The sequence below is a fragment of the Phalacrocorax carbo genome, chromosome 2 (assembly GCF_963921805.1).
Source record: "Phalacrocorax carbo chromosome 2, bPhaCar2.1, whole genome shotgun sequence".
In the NCBI taxonomy this organism is placed as follows: Eukaryota; Metazoa; Chordata; class Aves; order Suliformes; family Phalacrocoracidae; genus Phalacrocorax; species Phalacrocorax carbo.
This window is the reverse complement of record NC_087514.1, coordinates 124,621,864-124,637,706: the sequence shown is the minus strand read 5'-3', so window position 1 is coordinate 124,637,706 and position 15,843 is coordinate 124,621,864. Positions and strand designations below refer to the sequence as shown.

General features: G+C 37.2%; 1 protein-coding gene across 1 annotated transcript in view; it reads right to left on the bottom strand.

Annotated features, from left to right (window-relative positions):
• NEK10 (NIMA related kinase 10) overlaps positions 1–15,843 on the bottom strand; it is a 111,098-nt gene that overhangs the window by 40,050 nt on the left and 55,205 nt on the right. The window contains exons 23-25 of the mRNA XM_064444242.1: positions 12,712–12,841; positions 12,049–12,119; positions 6,407–6,620 (exon numbers count right to left, since the gene is read on the bottom strand). Coding sequence (XP_064300312.1) covers positions 6,407–6,620; positions 12,049–12,119; positions 12,712–12,841 — 415 coding nt within the window. The remainder of the gene's footprint in view (positions 1–6,406; positions 6,621–12,048; positions 12,120–12,711; positions 12,842–15,843) is intronic.

Sequence of the window (15,843 nt, the reverse complement as noted above, 5' to 3'; positions counted from 1 at the left end):
AATATAATTACTTCCACAATTAAACTATTTGTAAAAAACTATAAGATAGCAATAAAATGAATAACACAGAGCTAACATGAAATTGTCTGGGAAAAAAACCCAGGGTAACAGCCCCTGTGCACTGGGAAGAAACAGCAGATTTTATTTATAATGATTTTAGTAAGAATTTTGACAATACTTCTCACGACATCTTACAAAGAAGCTAGGGAAGTGTGACCTACACAAAATCACAACCAGTTGGCTGTACAATCGACCATAAAAATTGCACTCAACTTGGTAATAACTTTGAGTGTTTGTTAAACTGAAAATGGGTAGCGAGCACAATTTTTCAGGCTCCCTTCTGACCTTGTTCCAATACCCTTCAATGTTGTCACTGAATTACAGTAACAATCTGCATAATGGGAGAGACTGCTTATTAAATGCGCATAGACTGTGATACATTCACATCATATATCATATTACAGCATATACATCATACACAGAGTCAATGTCAGTGCAAGTGACAACAGGTTTTGAGGAAAATATTGACAAACTGGAGAAACTAAAAGAACTGATGAAGTTTAAATAGGGAGAATAGAGAGTCCTATGAGCAGGAAGAAACAACTGTACAAATACACAGACTGGGGAAGGACTGGTCAGACAGCACCCATGCAGGCAAAGATTTGGGGATTTTGGTGGATCAGAGACAGAGCATGACACAATACCTTGCTGTTATGGAACGGTAAACATCATACTGGGATGTATAAAGAGAATCATATCCAAGAACTATGCAATCTTTCTACTTGGTACCAATAAGGTTCTCAGCTGGAGTAAGGGAGTCCAGTTTTGAACACTACAGTTAAAAAATGGGGAGAGACAGCAAAGGAATGAGAATAATCAGAGGTCTACAAAACACAACTTACAAAGTAAGACTGATGGAATTTGATTTTTTTAGTCCAGAGAAAAACAAATTACAGAGGGGAGATATAACATATAAGAGAAAAGAAATAACTCTTACATATTTCCACTGTGGGGAGGACAAAAAGTAAGCAGCTTAAGCTGCAACAAGTAAAATCTAGGTTAGACTTTAAGACTATCTAATAGTAATTAAGTGTTCAACTATTGCATCTGTCTGGGGTCCTGCACAGAGATATAAGTGTTCATACACTATGTAGCAGGTTTGAATGTGCTCAGTAAACGCATTGTTCTGGGGACATTCTGGACTTGGTGCTCTCAGAGCAATTATATGACACTTAAGAGTGGGTCTGAAAATTTCAAGGGTCTCATATGTCCCACACGTGCACATGCATATGTCCATCTAATACCTCCTGGAAAGAAGACATACATAACATCTACGCTATCAAGCATACAAAGTGAGACCAGCATTCTCTGAAAGCATCAGACAAACTGCAGACAAAGTATATAGCACAGTGTATATGTGCTATGGGTATGCCCAGGATTTCCAATTATCTTCTGAAAGTGCTTCAGGGATCCTCATTGTTTTCCAGATGGTATCTTTGGATGGATGGATGGGGGGGGAATACTTATTCAGACATGCGATTGCTGACTATAAAGACAGTTTTTGCATTTCTGCTGGTTCCAAACTGTTGCCTAATTTGGCGTAGTTTGCCTTGGTAGAGACTTTCTATCGCTTGACATTTTTATGACTGACTGGTCAATACCTCTCAGGAGTGACAGGTAGCTCTAGAGCTTGGAGATGGACAAGTTAATCTCTGACAACTCTTCCTGCCTTATATTCTGTGATTCTATTAAAGTACTTTGATGCACTAAACAAATTGAGGCTGAATTAAACATATGATGGATTTGTCTGTTATAGTTTGATCATACATAAATGCCGAAACAGAACAGTGTCAGAACAAAATCAACAGAGTGAAAGGTGGAAGAAGAAAACAATTATGTGGAATGCTAAGCTTTCATGACATTCCTGAGTTGTCGATCATTTCCAAAGCAATGGGAATTGCATGCAGCAGGGCACAGACAGGCACTATCGCCCAAAATTTTTAATAACATTTGTAATAATCAATTTTTAACAAAAATAGGAAAGGAATATTCTAACCTAACATAAAGATTGGACTATATTGCTGCAATGTTAGTAATCTGTTGCATTCTAAGTGTTTTAAAACCAAACATAGTTTTTGCTTCAGCCAATACAAAGCCAGTTGCTATATTCATACATGGTTGTTTTAAGAAAGAAAAAATCTTTTATGCATCAATTGGCTGAATTGAGCAAAATACATATCTAAACACAAAGAAAGAGGAAATTAACATTAATCCAATCTTTAACTTCGAGTTAACAAAAAAATAGATAGATATATTCAAACCAAATTGCTAGTTAAGCACTATTTTGTAATGCATGTGGGGATGGTCAGAAACTAACAGGATTATTAGCACAGCAATCGCCAATAGTGCAGAACTGAATTTGGGTGTAGGGGGAAATGACTTGGTGAAAACGCAGTTAAATCACTTTGTGTTTCTTTGCCTTTCAGAGACCTGTGATCCTGCCCTCATTTCCAAAAAACCTAAGGAAGCTGTTGGCTGCTTTTAACTACAAGAGTTGCCAGTAGCCTTCAGGGTGGGTACAAATGTATGGATTCTTAAACCATGAGCTTTATCCCTTCCCCCTTTGGCCACACATCCCCGTGGATGAAGAAAAAGATTGGTATAAACAAAATCCATTCCTGCAGATAAAGAAGAGTGGGAGCAGTGGTATGCTCTGTATTTACAGTTATTCCTACAAAATGCTTCACACACATTTACATCAGGGTCTTTGTGATGCAAGGGACGTACAAGGAAATCCCAATGGTTTTCTAGTCTTTAGATACACCATTTATGTTTCTAAATCAATCTGGAAAAAGACAGAACACAATCTGCTCGTGGATTATGAAGGCTTATGCCACAAATGGAAGACGGAAACTGCATCAGCCATTTCAGGTCTGGCCAGGTTCTTTAGTTTAGATGTAGTCCTGTCTGAAAAGTCCTATACTGCTTCTTTCACTATTTCCAGCCAATAAATAGTTGAACCACTTCTGTGAGAGAGGCAGGCTTCTTAGCATAGGCTGTAACCAAGCTGCCTGCAAGCAGAATAATCAGAATGTCTCCCAGCAGTAGCATCCTAGTCCACTGGAAGTGTAATACCTTGATACCCACAGATCTAGGTCTGGGAGGGCCAGCATTGAACTGCAGCTAAAAATCCTACCTAGATGGAAGACAACTCACCTTGGGTCTTTACGCCATGCTCTTCAACATACTGGGTTAGGGGAAGGCTTACCAGTTCAAGTGTGAAAACAGACAAATGCGGAGACCAACCTTGCTAATAAGCTTTCTTGTGCATTTGAACATAAGGTCAAAGCACTCAGTTAATGGTGACCTAAGTGGACCAGCTCAGTCCATGCACTGTTAATGATTTCTGACACCCTATTAGCCCTGACAAATACTGGATGTGGAGCCATTCCATATATCACACTACACTCAGAAACAAAAGTTGTACCTATTTTTCCATTATCTAAGCATCTTAGTCTCCCATTAGTCTGCATAATTGGGAACTTCATTTGAATATATGGATTTGCATATATGGCTTTAAAAATAAAATGTATATTCTAGTGACATTATTAATAAAAAAATAAGCTTAAATTCACAAAGAAGACAGTATTACAAAAAGCTGGTATAGAGAAAGAAAGTGACAGAACATGTGTGCCATATGCACATATAAGAAATTCAGAAACTGAGAAGACGAATTTACTCTCAGGCAGTATACTAAAAATGTGCAGACATGACAGACTACCTGGCTGATCAAAGTAGCAGGAGATACAAATGGCTCATATTGTGTTACATAATTTTAGCTGACGGACTCCAATTATAAAGCTTATAGTTTTCTCTCCCACATTCAAAATATAGGGCAGATCTCAATATTCATCATTCTATTTATTTTAGGTTTATTGATATTCTACATTAAGAAAATTGCCTGAAAAAAAAGTTGTTCTATTTATGTCAAACAGTATGTGAACACACTGGCTTATCAGGGGCTTCTAAGCATTATTTCTAAGTTAAAAACACTTCAGGATATATGCAGTAGATGAAACAATAATGGATGATGCCTGTGTAATGAAATACATATTTCCAAAGTAATAAAGATGGCTTATTTTCATCTTTTTGCAAACAGCCAAAATAATGTCTACGTTTTTCAAATCTGTATATGTAACAAAATCAATCTAATTATTATTTGGCTACCTTCTCATCTCTTTAAAGGAAAATATTGGAAAGATACTTTTATTATTAGTTAAATCAACTACTGTTTTGAGACTCAGATTTGGCTTGGAACACAGAAAACTCAACTTCGCCACTGGTCTCTTTGGTGACCTTACACAAACTACTTTTTTCATCTCCTTTTCCTACCCAGAGCATGAAAATATAATATTGACCACCTTGAAATGAAAGGCACAATGTGAGAGATAATTACTACTATTATTACTTGTTTTGGTCCTCTATACCCTGTGTTATGTCAGCAACCTTAACCTTTTAGTGAACACACTAACTCTGTTAAACACCTTTCATCCCTACATCTGCTTCTGTTCTTACATAAACAACAATTTCTATGGAAAACATGGAAAGATAAGAATTTACGTGGGGAGCTAATAATGATTCTTTTTATTAGGATTATTTTTCAGCAAGGATTTTATGCTGTACTTGCCAGGCAAGGTAACTACACTTCTCCAACATCATCTACTGACATGCCTTTCAATTGCCTACTTATCAGCTTCCCTACTGGTCTTAAATTACCTATAAAACAGATTCCACTCTGGCTCCAAAAGATCTCTACTGCTTAGTTCCATAAACCAGGCAGAGAGTACAGTCTTTATTTCAGAAACATTATATGACAACTGGGATGACAAAGGAGGCCTTAAGTACATTTTAGTAGACAGAAAACGAAGTATAAGATATCTGGCTTCAACAAAATGTTGAGCTACATGGTAGAAACATGGAATTCTCTTGACACCGTGGAAAAATGACAAATTACCTGGCTGTGGAATCACTGGGACCTTGACTAAGACGAATTAGGTTGTGCATACCTCACAGAGTTTTTATTTCAGGAACAGCTGCTTGAAATTATTCCTAGTACTTTTAGTCAGAATATTGTTTGGTTTGTTTTTGTTTTTTTTAAGACAAGTGTCTGGACAGGGCACTCTTCTCTCAAAGACAAGATAATTGCATTGAAATCCCAAATCACGCAGCTTTCTATCCACAGTACATTTTTTTTCAAATTTCACTACAGTTACGCAAGACAATGACTATATCAAGATATGAAGAAATAATGGCATACAACAAGCTTCCAAATATGTAGGATAAGAAAACTCATAAAACATGGAAAATAATTGCTCAGTATCTTTCTTCCATCTAAGTACCTCCTACATTTCAAAAGACAGTGGTTTGCTGAGGTTTTTCTGGAAGTTGTTGGCATCCATTTTATTGACAAAAATAGTTACGTACAAACAATGATCTTGGACTAATAGGTCAAAAACTACCAAAAATAATAAAAAATTTCTAAAAGTGTTATGTTTTTCCAGGAAGGTGAAGAGAAATACCATATTAAACAAAAAAAGAAATCCACGAGTTTGGGACCGGGTGTTCCTGAAACATTTTTTCCTGCAGAGGTTCTTCAGTGCAAACTACTGAGCCCTGATAAAAGGAATCTAAGAGAGATACAATAGCTGAACAGATAAGAGTAGCTGAGTAAATTATAACTTTGCTTCATAATTACCATAACAATAATTTTCACAGTAAGCTTTCACTACACAAAAGCATTGTCCTTGTATTTTTTTTAAAGTAACTTCTCCGAGGTCATGTACAAGTTTGGCTCATTATGTAAAATACTGATGTCCTTCACGAAGAGTGCTTAAAACACTGCCTGAAGCAAATGGAAGAATTTTAAGAAGTGTTTCTGCAGAACTGTATCAGACAGTAAGAAAGCATTGGCAAATACCTTATCAGCATCACTGTTCTTTATTTAGCAATCTGTAATTAAAAATTATATTTGCGTAGGTTCCATTTTCTAGGTGTCACTGTTTGTGAATCATACACATGATTATCCATTTGTTCCACCCTAGCCAAGTATATACTCTGCTATTCCAAACCATTCAGTAATAATTAAACATTATCAGATTCTATCAAAACTGCAAGTACCTCCATAACAATGCCATTTTCCAACATGGAATGATACTGGGTTTTAAGACACTGTTATTTTTCCTGCATAATCATGTCCAGAAAAAAAGAAATTAAAGAGCCTGCATAGAAAAATGTTCTAAGAGGATGCATCTTTTCATTTTGATTTATTTTCTGCCTTGTTGTACTTTATTTTCTCAGATATGTCAAACAATGATAAGAAAAAACAAAGCCTAATACATTTACTTACTTGTGATAAAAGGGAAAGCTGATGGTGATAGGTTACTGCATTTCGATTAGCCTCCATGAAGTACTTCTGGGTTCGTCTCCTCTCCCGATCCAGTTTCTTCTCCAACATGAGATGAGAGGTGGATAAAACATCCAGGTATTTCATCATCACATCAGACAGCAGTGAGCTGACCTCCACTATATCTGGACGTGCCTCTGCATCAGGAGTCAAGCATCTACAGAGAAAACATTCTTTAATGAAAGCTAATTAATTCTTTCTAAAAATCTGTTTAGTACCACAGCACTCTTCCATTGGTATTTATCAAGTCATGCTGGCCAGCGCTTTGCTCAAGCCTGTGTGGGACAGTTCGACACTGCAGCCTTGGTGTTGACACGCTACAGAGCACAGTCTCTGGCATCAGCTGGAACAATCACCCTTGGCACTTCAGAGGCACCGACCCAGACAGAACAGGCTGCTGCAGTGCACTCCCAGATGCACTAGAGAGTGCCTGGTGTCTCTTCCTGGGGCTGGGGGAGACATTGGCCTCCCCTTTGGGGACTGTGCTCTGGTCAAGGTGTTGCACCACTGGACAAAGCAGCTGTGAAGGAGATGAGTGTGCTGTCAGGAGGATTTACAGGAGAATTACAAGATCTTCACAGAGACTTTGCAGAGACAAGACCCCCAAACAATGCAAAGAAGAAAAATCCAGAGATTACCCTCAAAGGAGGCTCCCAAGAGGAGATAGGCTGGAGACTTATGACTTTTGCCAATGGAAGGCTTTTCCTCTACCAACAGATATACATTTAGAGAACAGGTATAGTGACCTGGGAACAGGTGAGGAAGAACAAGACCTAAGAGAAGACACATTAGAAGCAGGTGAGTCTGAATCAAGTGTCTACATCACAAATAAGAAGCAGCAGCTGACAGTCATTTGAGATTGGGGGAATAGAGGCACCCATCTACTTGATCTGATTTGATAATTGTGAAGCCTGTTGCTTCCAAGGTGCTTGGATTCAGGACACTGTGGAGATACTACCAAGACTCATCTGGCCCTTGGGCTATTAAGTCTTGCTGCTTATATGCCTCATTCATATGGGCACGAATGACGCTACCAGGGCTGATCCTGAACATACAAAAAGTGACTACAGGGCACTGGGGTCAAGTGTGAAGGGCAGGGGGCTGAGACGGTGGTGTTCTCAGTTCTTCCAGTGAGGAGGAAAGGCTCAAGTCAGGGTGGATGCAACCTGCAGTCCTGGCTGCGTGTAGTCAAGAGCTAATGGGTCAGGATCAGAGGAATAGACCAATATGGGTGACATTGTGGTAGATGCCTGCTATAAACCACCCAAAAATGAAGAGAAAGTCAATGAAGCCTTTGTTGGACAGATGGAGGAAGCTTCGTGATTGCAGGCACTCATATTCATTGGGGCCTATTAACCATCCTGATATCTGTTGATGGGGTAATACGGCTGAGTGCAGCAATCCACAAGATTTCTGGAATCTCTTGATGACAATTTGTTGGTGCAGCTGATTCAGAAACTAACTAGCAAAGGCACTCTGCCAGACCTGCTGTTCACAAAAACAGAAGAAACAGACAGGGGTGTGAAGATTGAGGGCAGCCTCAGCTACAGCAACCATCAAACCGTGGAGTTCAAAATCCTGAGAGAAGTGAGAAAGGTAGATTGTATGGTCACAACACAGGACTTCAGGAGAGCACAATTCAGCCTGTTCAGGGATCTTCCTGGTAGAATCTCATGGAAGACTGTCCTGGAAGGGAGAGAAAGTTTGAGAGCACTACCTAATCTTCAGGGACACCTCAAACCACAAGAACAGCCCACTCCTATGTGTGGGAAGCAGGGGTGGGGCTACACAGGAATAACATACAGATATTGCCTGAAGATGGCATTAGGAAAGCCAAAGCTCAGCTGGAACTGAAACTAGCAGTGGTTGTAGAAGGTAAAAGAAAGACCTTTTGTAATTACATTGACAACAAAAGAAAAGCTAAGAAAAATGTGGACCCACTATGCAACCTACTGACAAGGGACATGGGAAAGCCTGAGGTACTGAGTCCCTTTTTTGCTTCCATTTCCATTGGGAAACTTTGGCCTTAAGTGTTCCAGATCTCTGAGCCTACCTGTAGAATCCATGAGCATGAAGCATTACCACACAGCAGAAAATATAGTGAGACAGCAGTTAAGCCAATTAGACATACACAAACCCATGGGGCCAGATGAGATGAGCCTGAGGGTGCTGATGGAACTGGTCAATGGCACTATCAATCTTGTCTGAAAGGATCAGAGGGAGGTTCCTGTAGACTGGAAAAAGTTGAATATCATACACACATCCAAGAAAAGCAAGAGGGAGGATCCAGGAAACTAATAGCCAGACAACCTCACCTCAGTGCCTGGGAAAATAATAGAGCAAATTCCCTTGAAAGTGATTTCGAAGCACACGAAGAACAAGAAGGTGACTGGGAACAGCCAGGATGGATTTACCAAACAGCAGTCTTATCTGACTAGCCTGATTGCTCTCTATGATGAGATTAGTGGCTCTGTGGACAATGGGAGAGCAGAATATGCTGTGGGTAGCTTTATTTTAGCAAGGCCTTTGATGCAATACCCCACAGTATCCACAGGACTATAAGGTAGGTAGATAATTTTCTGAAGTTCCTGGCTCAAAGAGGTGTCATCAGCCATACAAAGTCCAGCTAGTGGCTGGAAGTAGCATCCTCCAGGGATTGATATTGGGCCAGCACTGTTTAATGTCTTTATTAATGACCTAGATGATGTGATGGAGTGTATTCTCAAAAGGTTTGTAAACACCAAACTGCAGGGATCGGTTGATACATGGGGCAGGGCTGCTGTCAGAGGGACCTGGACCACCTATACAGAGATCTGACTGCTGTCTACGTAATAGGAGGGTATAGAAAAGATGGAGCCAGATCCTTCTTCGAGGTGCACAATGATAGGGCAAGAGGCAATAGACACACAGAACACAGGAAAGTCTGATTAGATATAAAGATTACTATTATTATTACTACTACTACTACTACTTTTAACCACAAAGGCAGACAAGCACTGAAGAGGGCCCAGAGAAGTTGTGGGATCTCCACCCTTCAAGCTATTCAGAACTCAGACAAGACCCTGAGCAGTGAGCAACCAGATCTAATTGTATCTGATCTGAGGTCCCTTCCAACCTAAATTACTTTATAGTTCTATGGTTCTTGTTTCAGGCCTCCTAGGGGGCTGTTCAGTAACAGTAATAATATACTATTAGGTCTATCTTTAAATCCCCAGAATATTTTGTATGTAGTGTAGGACATGAAAGCTGATGGCAACAGTTCTGCACATACTATAATCTCTCTTAAATCTTAACTCCAGTGACCCTTATCATTTAATATGACGCCCTGAAGAGTACTGTTGACCAGCTAGCATAGAAACACTTAACCCAACACCCTTCTTTCTTTAAAGAAAGTGTCATAGAATGATTTCATTGTTTCTAAAACAGCACCTTTTAAAATAACATAACTGCCATGTAAAGTAGCAGTTTTGAAAATGTTTCACAGTACTTGAACTTCTTGATTTTTGAAATTCGCTCAAATCCATTGATTCGTCTCATTAATTTTGGTAACTTTGTTTATCTGGTTTACTTAAAATTTTATATTCCCTTTAAACAGATGCAAGTTTTTCACCCTTAGGAAATGTTCTGTTTGATTTTTTTCCTTTTTTTTATTTTAATCCACTGAAATTGGTCAAAACTTCTAAGAACAATGTGAGCTATAAAAGATTTCTGGTAAGTCCTAAATCCATTTCCTCTGCATCTAGAAAGAAATTATTTATTTATGACTAAACATTGAGTAGATTGTTGTTCAACTCTGAAAGACTTTGATGATTATGATTCCAGAACTTTAGTAGCTTAATCCAGTATAACTGTATTTTAATAATAACAATACTGAATAATAATAACACTAATGCAAATCTACAGTTGCAACATGAAGCTTTCAATGGTTTTGCTAATCATTATCAAGAAATCATTTTTTCTGTTTATGACATTCATCTTTGCGTATGTGTTTTGCTTCAGTCATTCGGAAGAACTTCTTCATTTCTGTTAATATTTCCTCATCTATGTTATAAGTAAAATCTGAATATTACTGCTTTTCTTTTATGTTATTTTTTCTTTCTAAATATCTCACAAAGCATAAGCCAAAACCTAAACATAATATTTCATTTAAGGATTAACCCATAGTAAGAGAATCAACATTTTTTTTAAAAAAAAATTATGCTTCCCACTGCTATTAAAATAAGCAAAAAATTCTTACATGATAGGAAAACTTAACTTTACTATTCAGGCAAATACCTATTTAATTGTCTATGTAAACCAGTTAGCCTCCATAGCAGCCGGTCTCATGATGATATGGGACTTTCAGTGAACCTGTTTAATACAGCCACAGTATCTCAAATGATGAATAACTCAATAGCTGGCCTTGGAAAAACCCTCAAAAACTTCCTATTACAGAGTTTCTCATCATTACCAGGAACGAAAAGAAGGAACCAGATACCCAGATACTCACATACCTTCAACTAAGTCACCGATAAAGATGTGTTTATAATTTTTAAGGGAATGCAGTATATATCAATACTGATATGATATGTCTGAAAAATATTTTCTGGATGCATTTGGGATTACTATATTATTCTTAAATAGTGCGCAATGAAATAATAAAGTCAGTTACCCTAACTACAAACATCCGTAAATATTTAAAATATTAAAATTAATTTCGGGACCTCTTAAAGGTAAACATTAGTTCTATTATTGCCTATCCTCTCCATTGTTGTCCTTCATCCTCAAGGTCTTTAAATAACAGAAACCTTTTTGTACAATAAAACATAGTATAAAAACATTACAGTCTTTGTACAGTAAAGTGCTTTTTAGAGATGCAATTCAACATCTGAGTGAGAAAGAAAAAGCAGTTTTGTGCGAAGTGGAGTTTTTCTGAAATGGAAAAATCAAGGGAGCTAAATTTCATAGAAGCGCACCACACCACTTCAGCCTCTATACCTTGCCTTACACTTTACATTATCATGAGGAAGATATAACCATAGCTAAGAGAAATATGTGATGAGTGAGCGGAACAAATACAGGCTCATCTTTTCCTCCATTATTGCGTTATCTCTGCTTTGTTACCTCTGCTATCCTGCTAATAGGATTAGAAGGTAGTTGGAAACATATTTCTATGAGTCAAATAAACACACAATACTATGAATGTGATCATACAGTGATCTATAAGTAACATATTGCAACAGGGTTTCTTCCTTGACCATAAACTGCACTTAAAAACTACTCAAAATGCTGTATTTTCGGGGGGGGGGGGAACTGATGTGTAGGGAATTAACAACAGCACCAGTATTGTTAAATTTCAGTATAAAGTCTATACTGGCTGGATAAATGTGCTGACTATACCGTCATGAGTTTTCCATTTGCACATATGCAACTATATTGCCTATGTTCTTAGCAGGGGAACAACGTACCTCCATTTTTCTTTAAATCAGAAGATATTTCATATTCAGAGACAAATACTAGCAGTTGCTAAAGTCAGCAAACTGTCACATGGAAACACACAAAACAATTTCAAGAGGATGTCAAAATAAAACTACATGAGTAATTACCTCTTAATAGTACACGTCACTTTTTCAGAGTACAGTCCTTCTGGCACAGGTTCATACACAGCCCCTACTATCTGCAAAATAAATAATCTACAGTTAGTTGAAGATAAATATTCCATTATTTATTTGAAGAACCCATACGATAAGTGTTGCTCCTTGAAACAAACTGATGGGCATTACATCATCAGCTCTAACTTGCCAAACAAGTTAGAACATATCTTCTAATGCAGAATGTCACTTCTAAGTAGGGATCCACATTAATGTACATAATCACTGTAGATCAAAGGGCTAAAATATCTGAATAAGGGAAACACTTTAAAAAAACCTAAACAATTATTTATTTTTATTTGTGGTCACATCCTAAGGTGTAATACACAATGCAAAGAAAATCCAATATTATAGTACATCGAGAAATTTTTTTACATCTAAAGCTCCTATCACCAAATGCAATGATAAAAATAAGCCAGTCTGAGAGGTAATAATATACTAACATTTACAAGCAATTTTAGCAATTAGAATGGTAAGACAAGCAATCCATACAATGAGAACTACTTGTGCTCATTCACACATCTGGCCAGAGAGCAGTTTATGCTTCTATAACATTAAACTGGATCTAGTGAACACATGCAGAAATAATTGCTAGGTTGATCTAACAAATCTGAATACCTTAGTTGCCAAGGAGAGCATATTGGTGCTGTAAAAAGGTGGGTTCAGAGTTGCCATCTGATAAAGGATGCATCCTGCAGCCCAGACATCGGCCTTCTCTCCATACGGCTCACTTTTTACAACTTCAGGGCTAAGTAAAAAGCAATGCAACCCAAGAGTATTTAAAAAAGTAAGCCTACTTGTAGGTGGATTAATTAAAAAAACACCCAATATTTAGTTAGTCACTACAACATATTTTCAGAGCACATACATTTATGTTCAAAAGGTTGTATTTATTTCCTTTACCAACCAAATTCTTTAAGTGGAAGTACAATTAACAGTTTTCCACTTCCACTGCAGTTTAAACTAGTGGTTTAAATTTTGTTCACTTGTCCTTTCTACTCATTTCGTGTTATAATGTCTTTGTACTTAATGGATACAAATGAACGACAACTTTCAGAACTTGTTTACAATCCTGGTATTTTTAAAAAAATGGACTAGACAGAAGATAAATATATCACAACCTGTTGTGATTCAGATGTCAGAAAGATTTTAATAAGATTCCTGTATTTAGAATGCTAATGGATACGATTTTGCTATTAATGTGAGTAGAAAAAAACTTATATCATTTTCATCCTCTTAAAACTACTGTAATTCATTTCCTGTGAGGATGCCACATGGACACTCAACAGGCAACCAAATCACAATTAAAAAAAAAAAACCAAATCCATTGTAAAGACCCATTTAAAGCAAATATAAGAAGGCAGTAGTTTCAGTTTTGACTCAGTACAGAGCAGACTCCACTTCCTTCCCTTAATTTCCTCAGCACTTTTCATAAACCTGGATGATAATAATTTACAATAGTATTGATATGCTGATGCTAGAGTTCAAGACTTACCAGTAAGTTAAGGTCATATCACATAATGTGTTTTATTGACTTAGCATCTTCTTTCTGTAATTATTCAGAGATATACAAAATACTTGACTCCTTTCATCTACAAAATCAATTTGAAAACCTACTTGTTTTACTTTATCGTTCAGCTTAGAATTTGGAACCTCTATATCAACCTCACGAGTAATCTGCTGATATCTTCTGTAAAATGCCTTATTTTGGAGCTGAGAGGTATTGTGTAAATTCAATTAATGATGCGGTCTGTATGATTTATATTGCTAGAAGGTGTGCTGCCGATATGTACAAAGTACAGAAAACAGATTTTTAAAATAAATAGGATGAGGTCCCTTAGATAAACTACTATGCTGGAGAAAAATTAAGTGATCTTAACAGAGCAGAAAGTCAGAACAGAGATCACATTGTGGGGAAGTGAGAGACACTGACAGGTCAGACAGTTTTGATAAAATTGATCAAGCAAGGTAGAGATTCCTGAGTGAAACGTAATTAGCAATTTTCCTTGAATTTTGCTGCTGGTATTACATAACCATAGAGGGGGATACAAGATGTTGAACCTGGTGTTAGAACACAATACCATTTCTGTAATGAGACTGTTTTTATTCCTCACTGTGACACTGATTCACCAGAGGACTTAGTGGAAATTTCATTTTTATGTATTAAACGTGTCTATTAGAGCAAACATCAGTATTGCAACTTATGATATAGATGGTGTGCTCAGTAAGGCAAAGCTCGCGTCTTAGTAAAGTTCTAAGCATGCTCCTATTTAGAAAAATCAATCTGACTTAATTTTACAATCTTTAATTCTAGTGATAATTTTCACGCAAAGATACAAAGTTATAAATTATTTTTAAATTACTAAATAATATTAAAATCCAAAAGTGAGATCATTCAAGGCAAATCTGTGTACCTATTCAAAAAGTCACATAGAAGTCACAGAAAGAATAAGCTGAATACGTTTGAGAGAGAAACAGAAGCAACCATGACCTGGCCTGCAGAATCCTGTATTCATGAACAGCAGGGAAGAACCAGGTCTGATGTCCAGAGCAAACAGCTGACATTGGGATGGTGACTAGGAAAAATTTATTTGTTACTACTATGATTTGGAAATCACAGAAAGAATACAGTGCTGACAGGGTTGTAGTTTTAGCATGGTTTCACACAAATGTGTAATAGCTTGAAGTTAATGAAGTCGTTTGCTCTGCTTATTCATGCTGAAAGAATTCTTGTTCTAAATTCATATCTAATCCCCGTTTTTTTTCTTAAATCAAAAGGAGGACTCGCAGCAGAGAGAGTACTACTTGATCTTCTCTTCCAGAACAAATGTCTTTAGTCAGAAGTCTCTGATATTTAGATCATTAGTATGACCAATACCTTAAATAAACACTGTGTCCTGCTTAAGAAGTACTTTAAATTACTGAAGTAATATTTCTCTAACATGACCATGAAAGCTTTAGAGAGGATATAAAATCCTATACTTATATGATGCTATGCTTTCATGGCTAATAAATTCTGTAAATTAGATTTTAAAATAGAATTTTCAAATATTATTTATTTACTTTCAAGAGATGTAGTGAAATCCCTCACCATGTTCTACAGGCTTGCCTCACCATCTGCTAGTTAGGAATGTGGGTAGGGTACAGTACTTGTTGATTAACAAGACAATTCTGCAATCGAGTTGCATATTTTGGATCGCACTGTTGAGGGATGCCAAGCAGAGAAAGCACCCAGTTCTGTTCCTGTACACTGCCACCCACAGTGGCATTGGGAGCAGTGGGAGTACATACGGTTTGTCTAATTCTGTTAACAACTGTGTATAAACTGTCACTGTCTGGTCAAGGCCAGAAAGAATGAGTAGAACCAGACTCTGAATTTTATTCCATAAAAACCCTACAAAATTAGTCTTAGCCACGAACACTGAAAATTACTTTAAGGGTGTAGCTTTGGTATGACCATTTTTGGGTTTATTTGTAAAGGCAGGATTCTTCCTTTAATTCTTACATTAAGAGATCTCATTTGGCTGAAATGTGACAGTGACACCAATTAGATTTTTAGCAAACAGATGTCCACATCATAAAATGCATTCAGTGTCAAAATAAAAATACATAAAAGGAGAAACTCCAAGACCTGATAAAGAATTTCATTTCCATTGTTCCAAGGGCTGATTGTACTGCTGTGAAGCACCAGTACTAAGGTTATACTCTATGATATCCACAGTCCTGGATATTAAAAGAGGCAGCAGATAC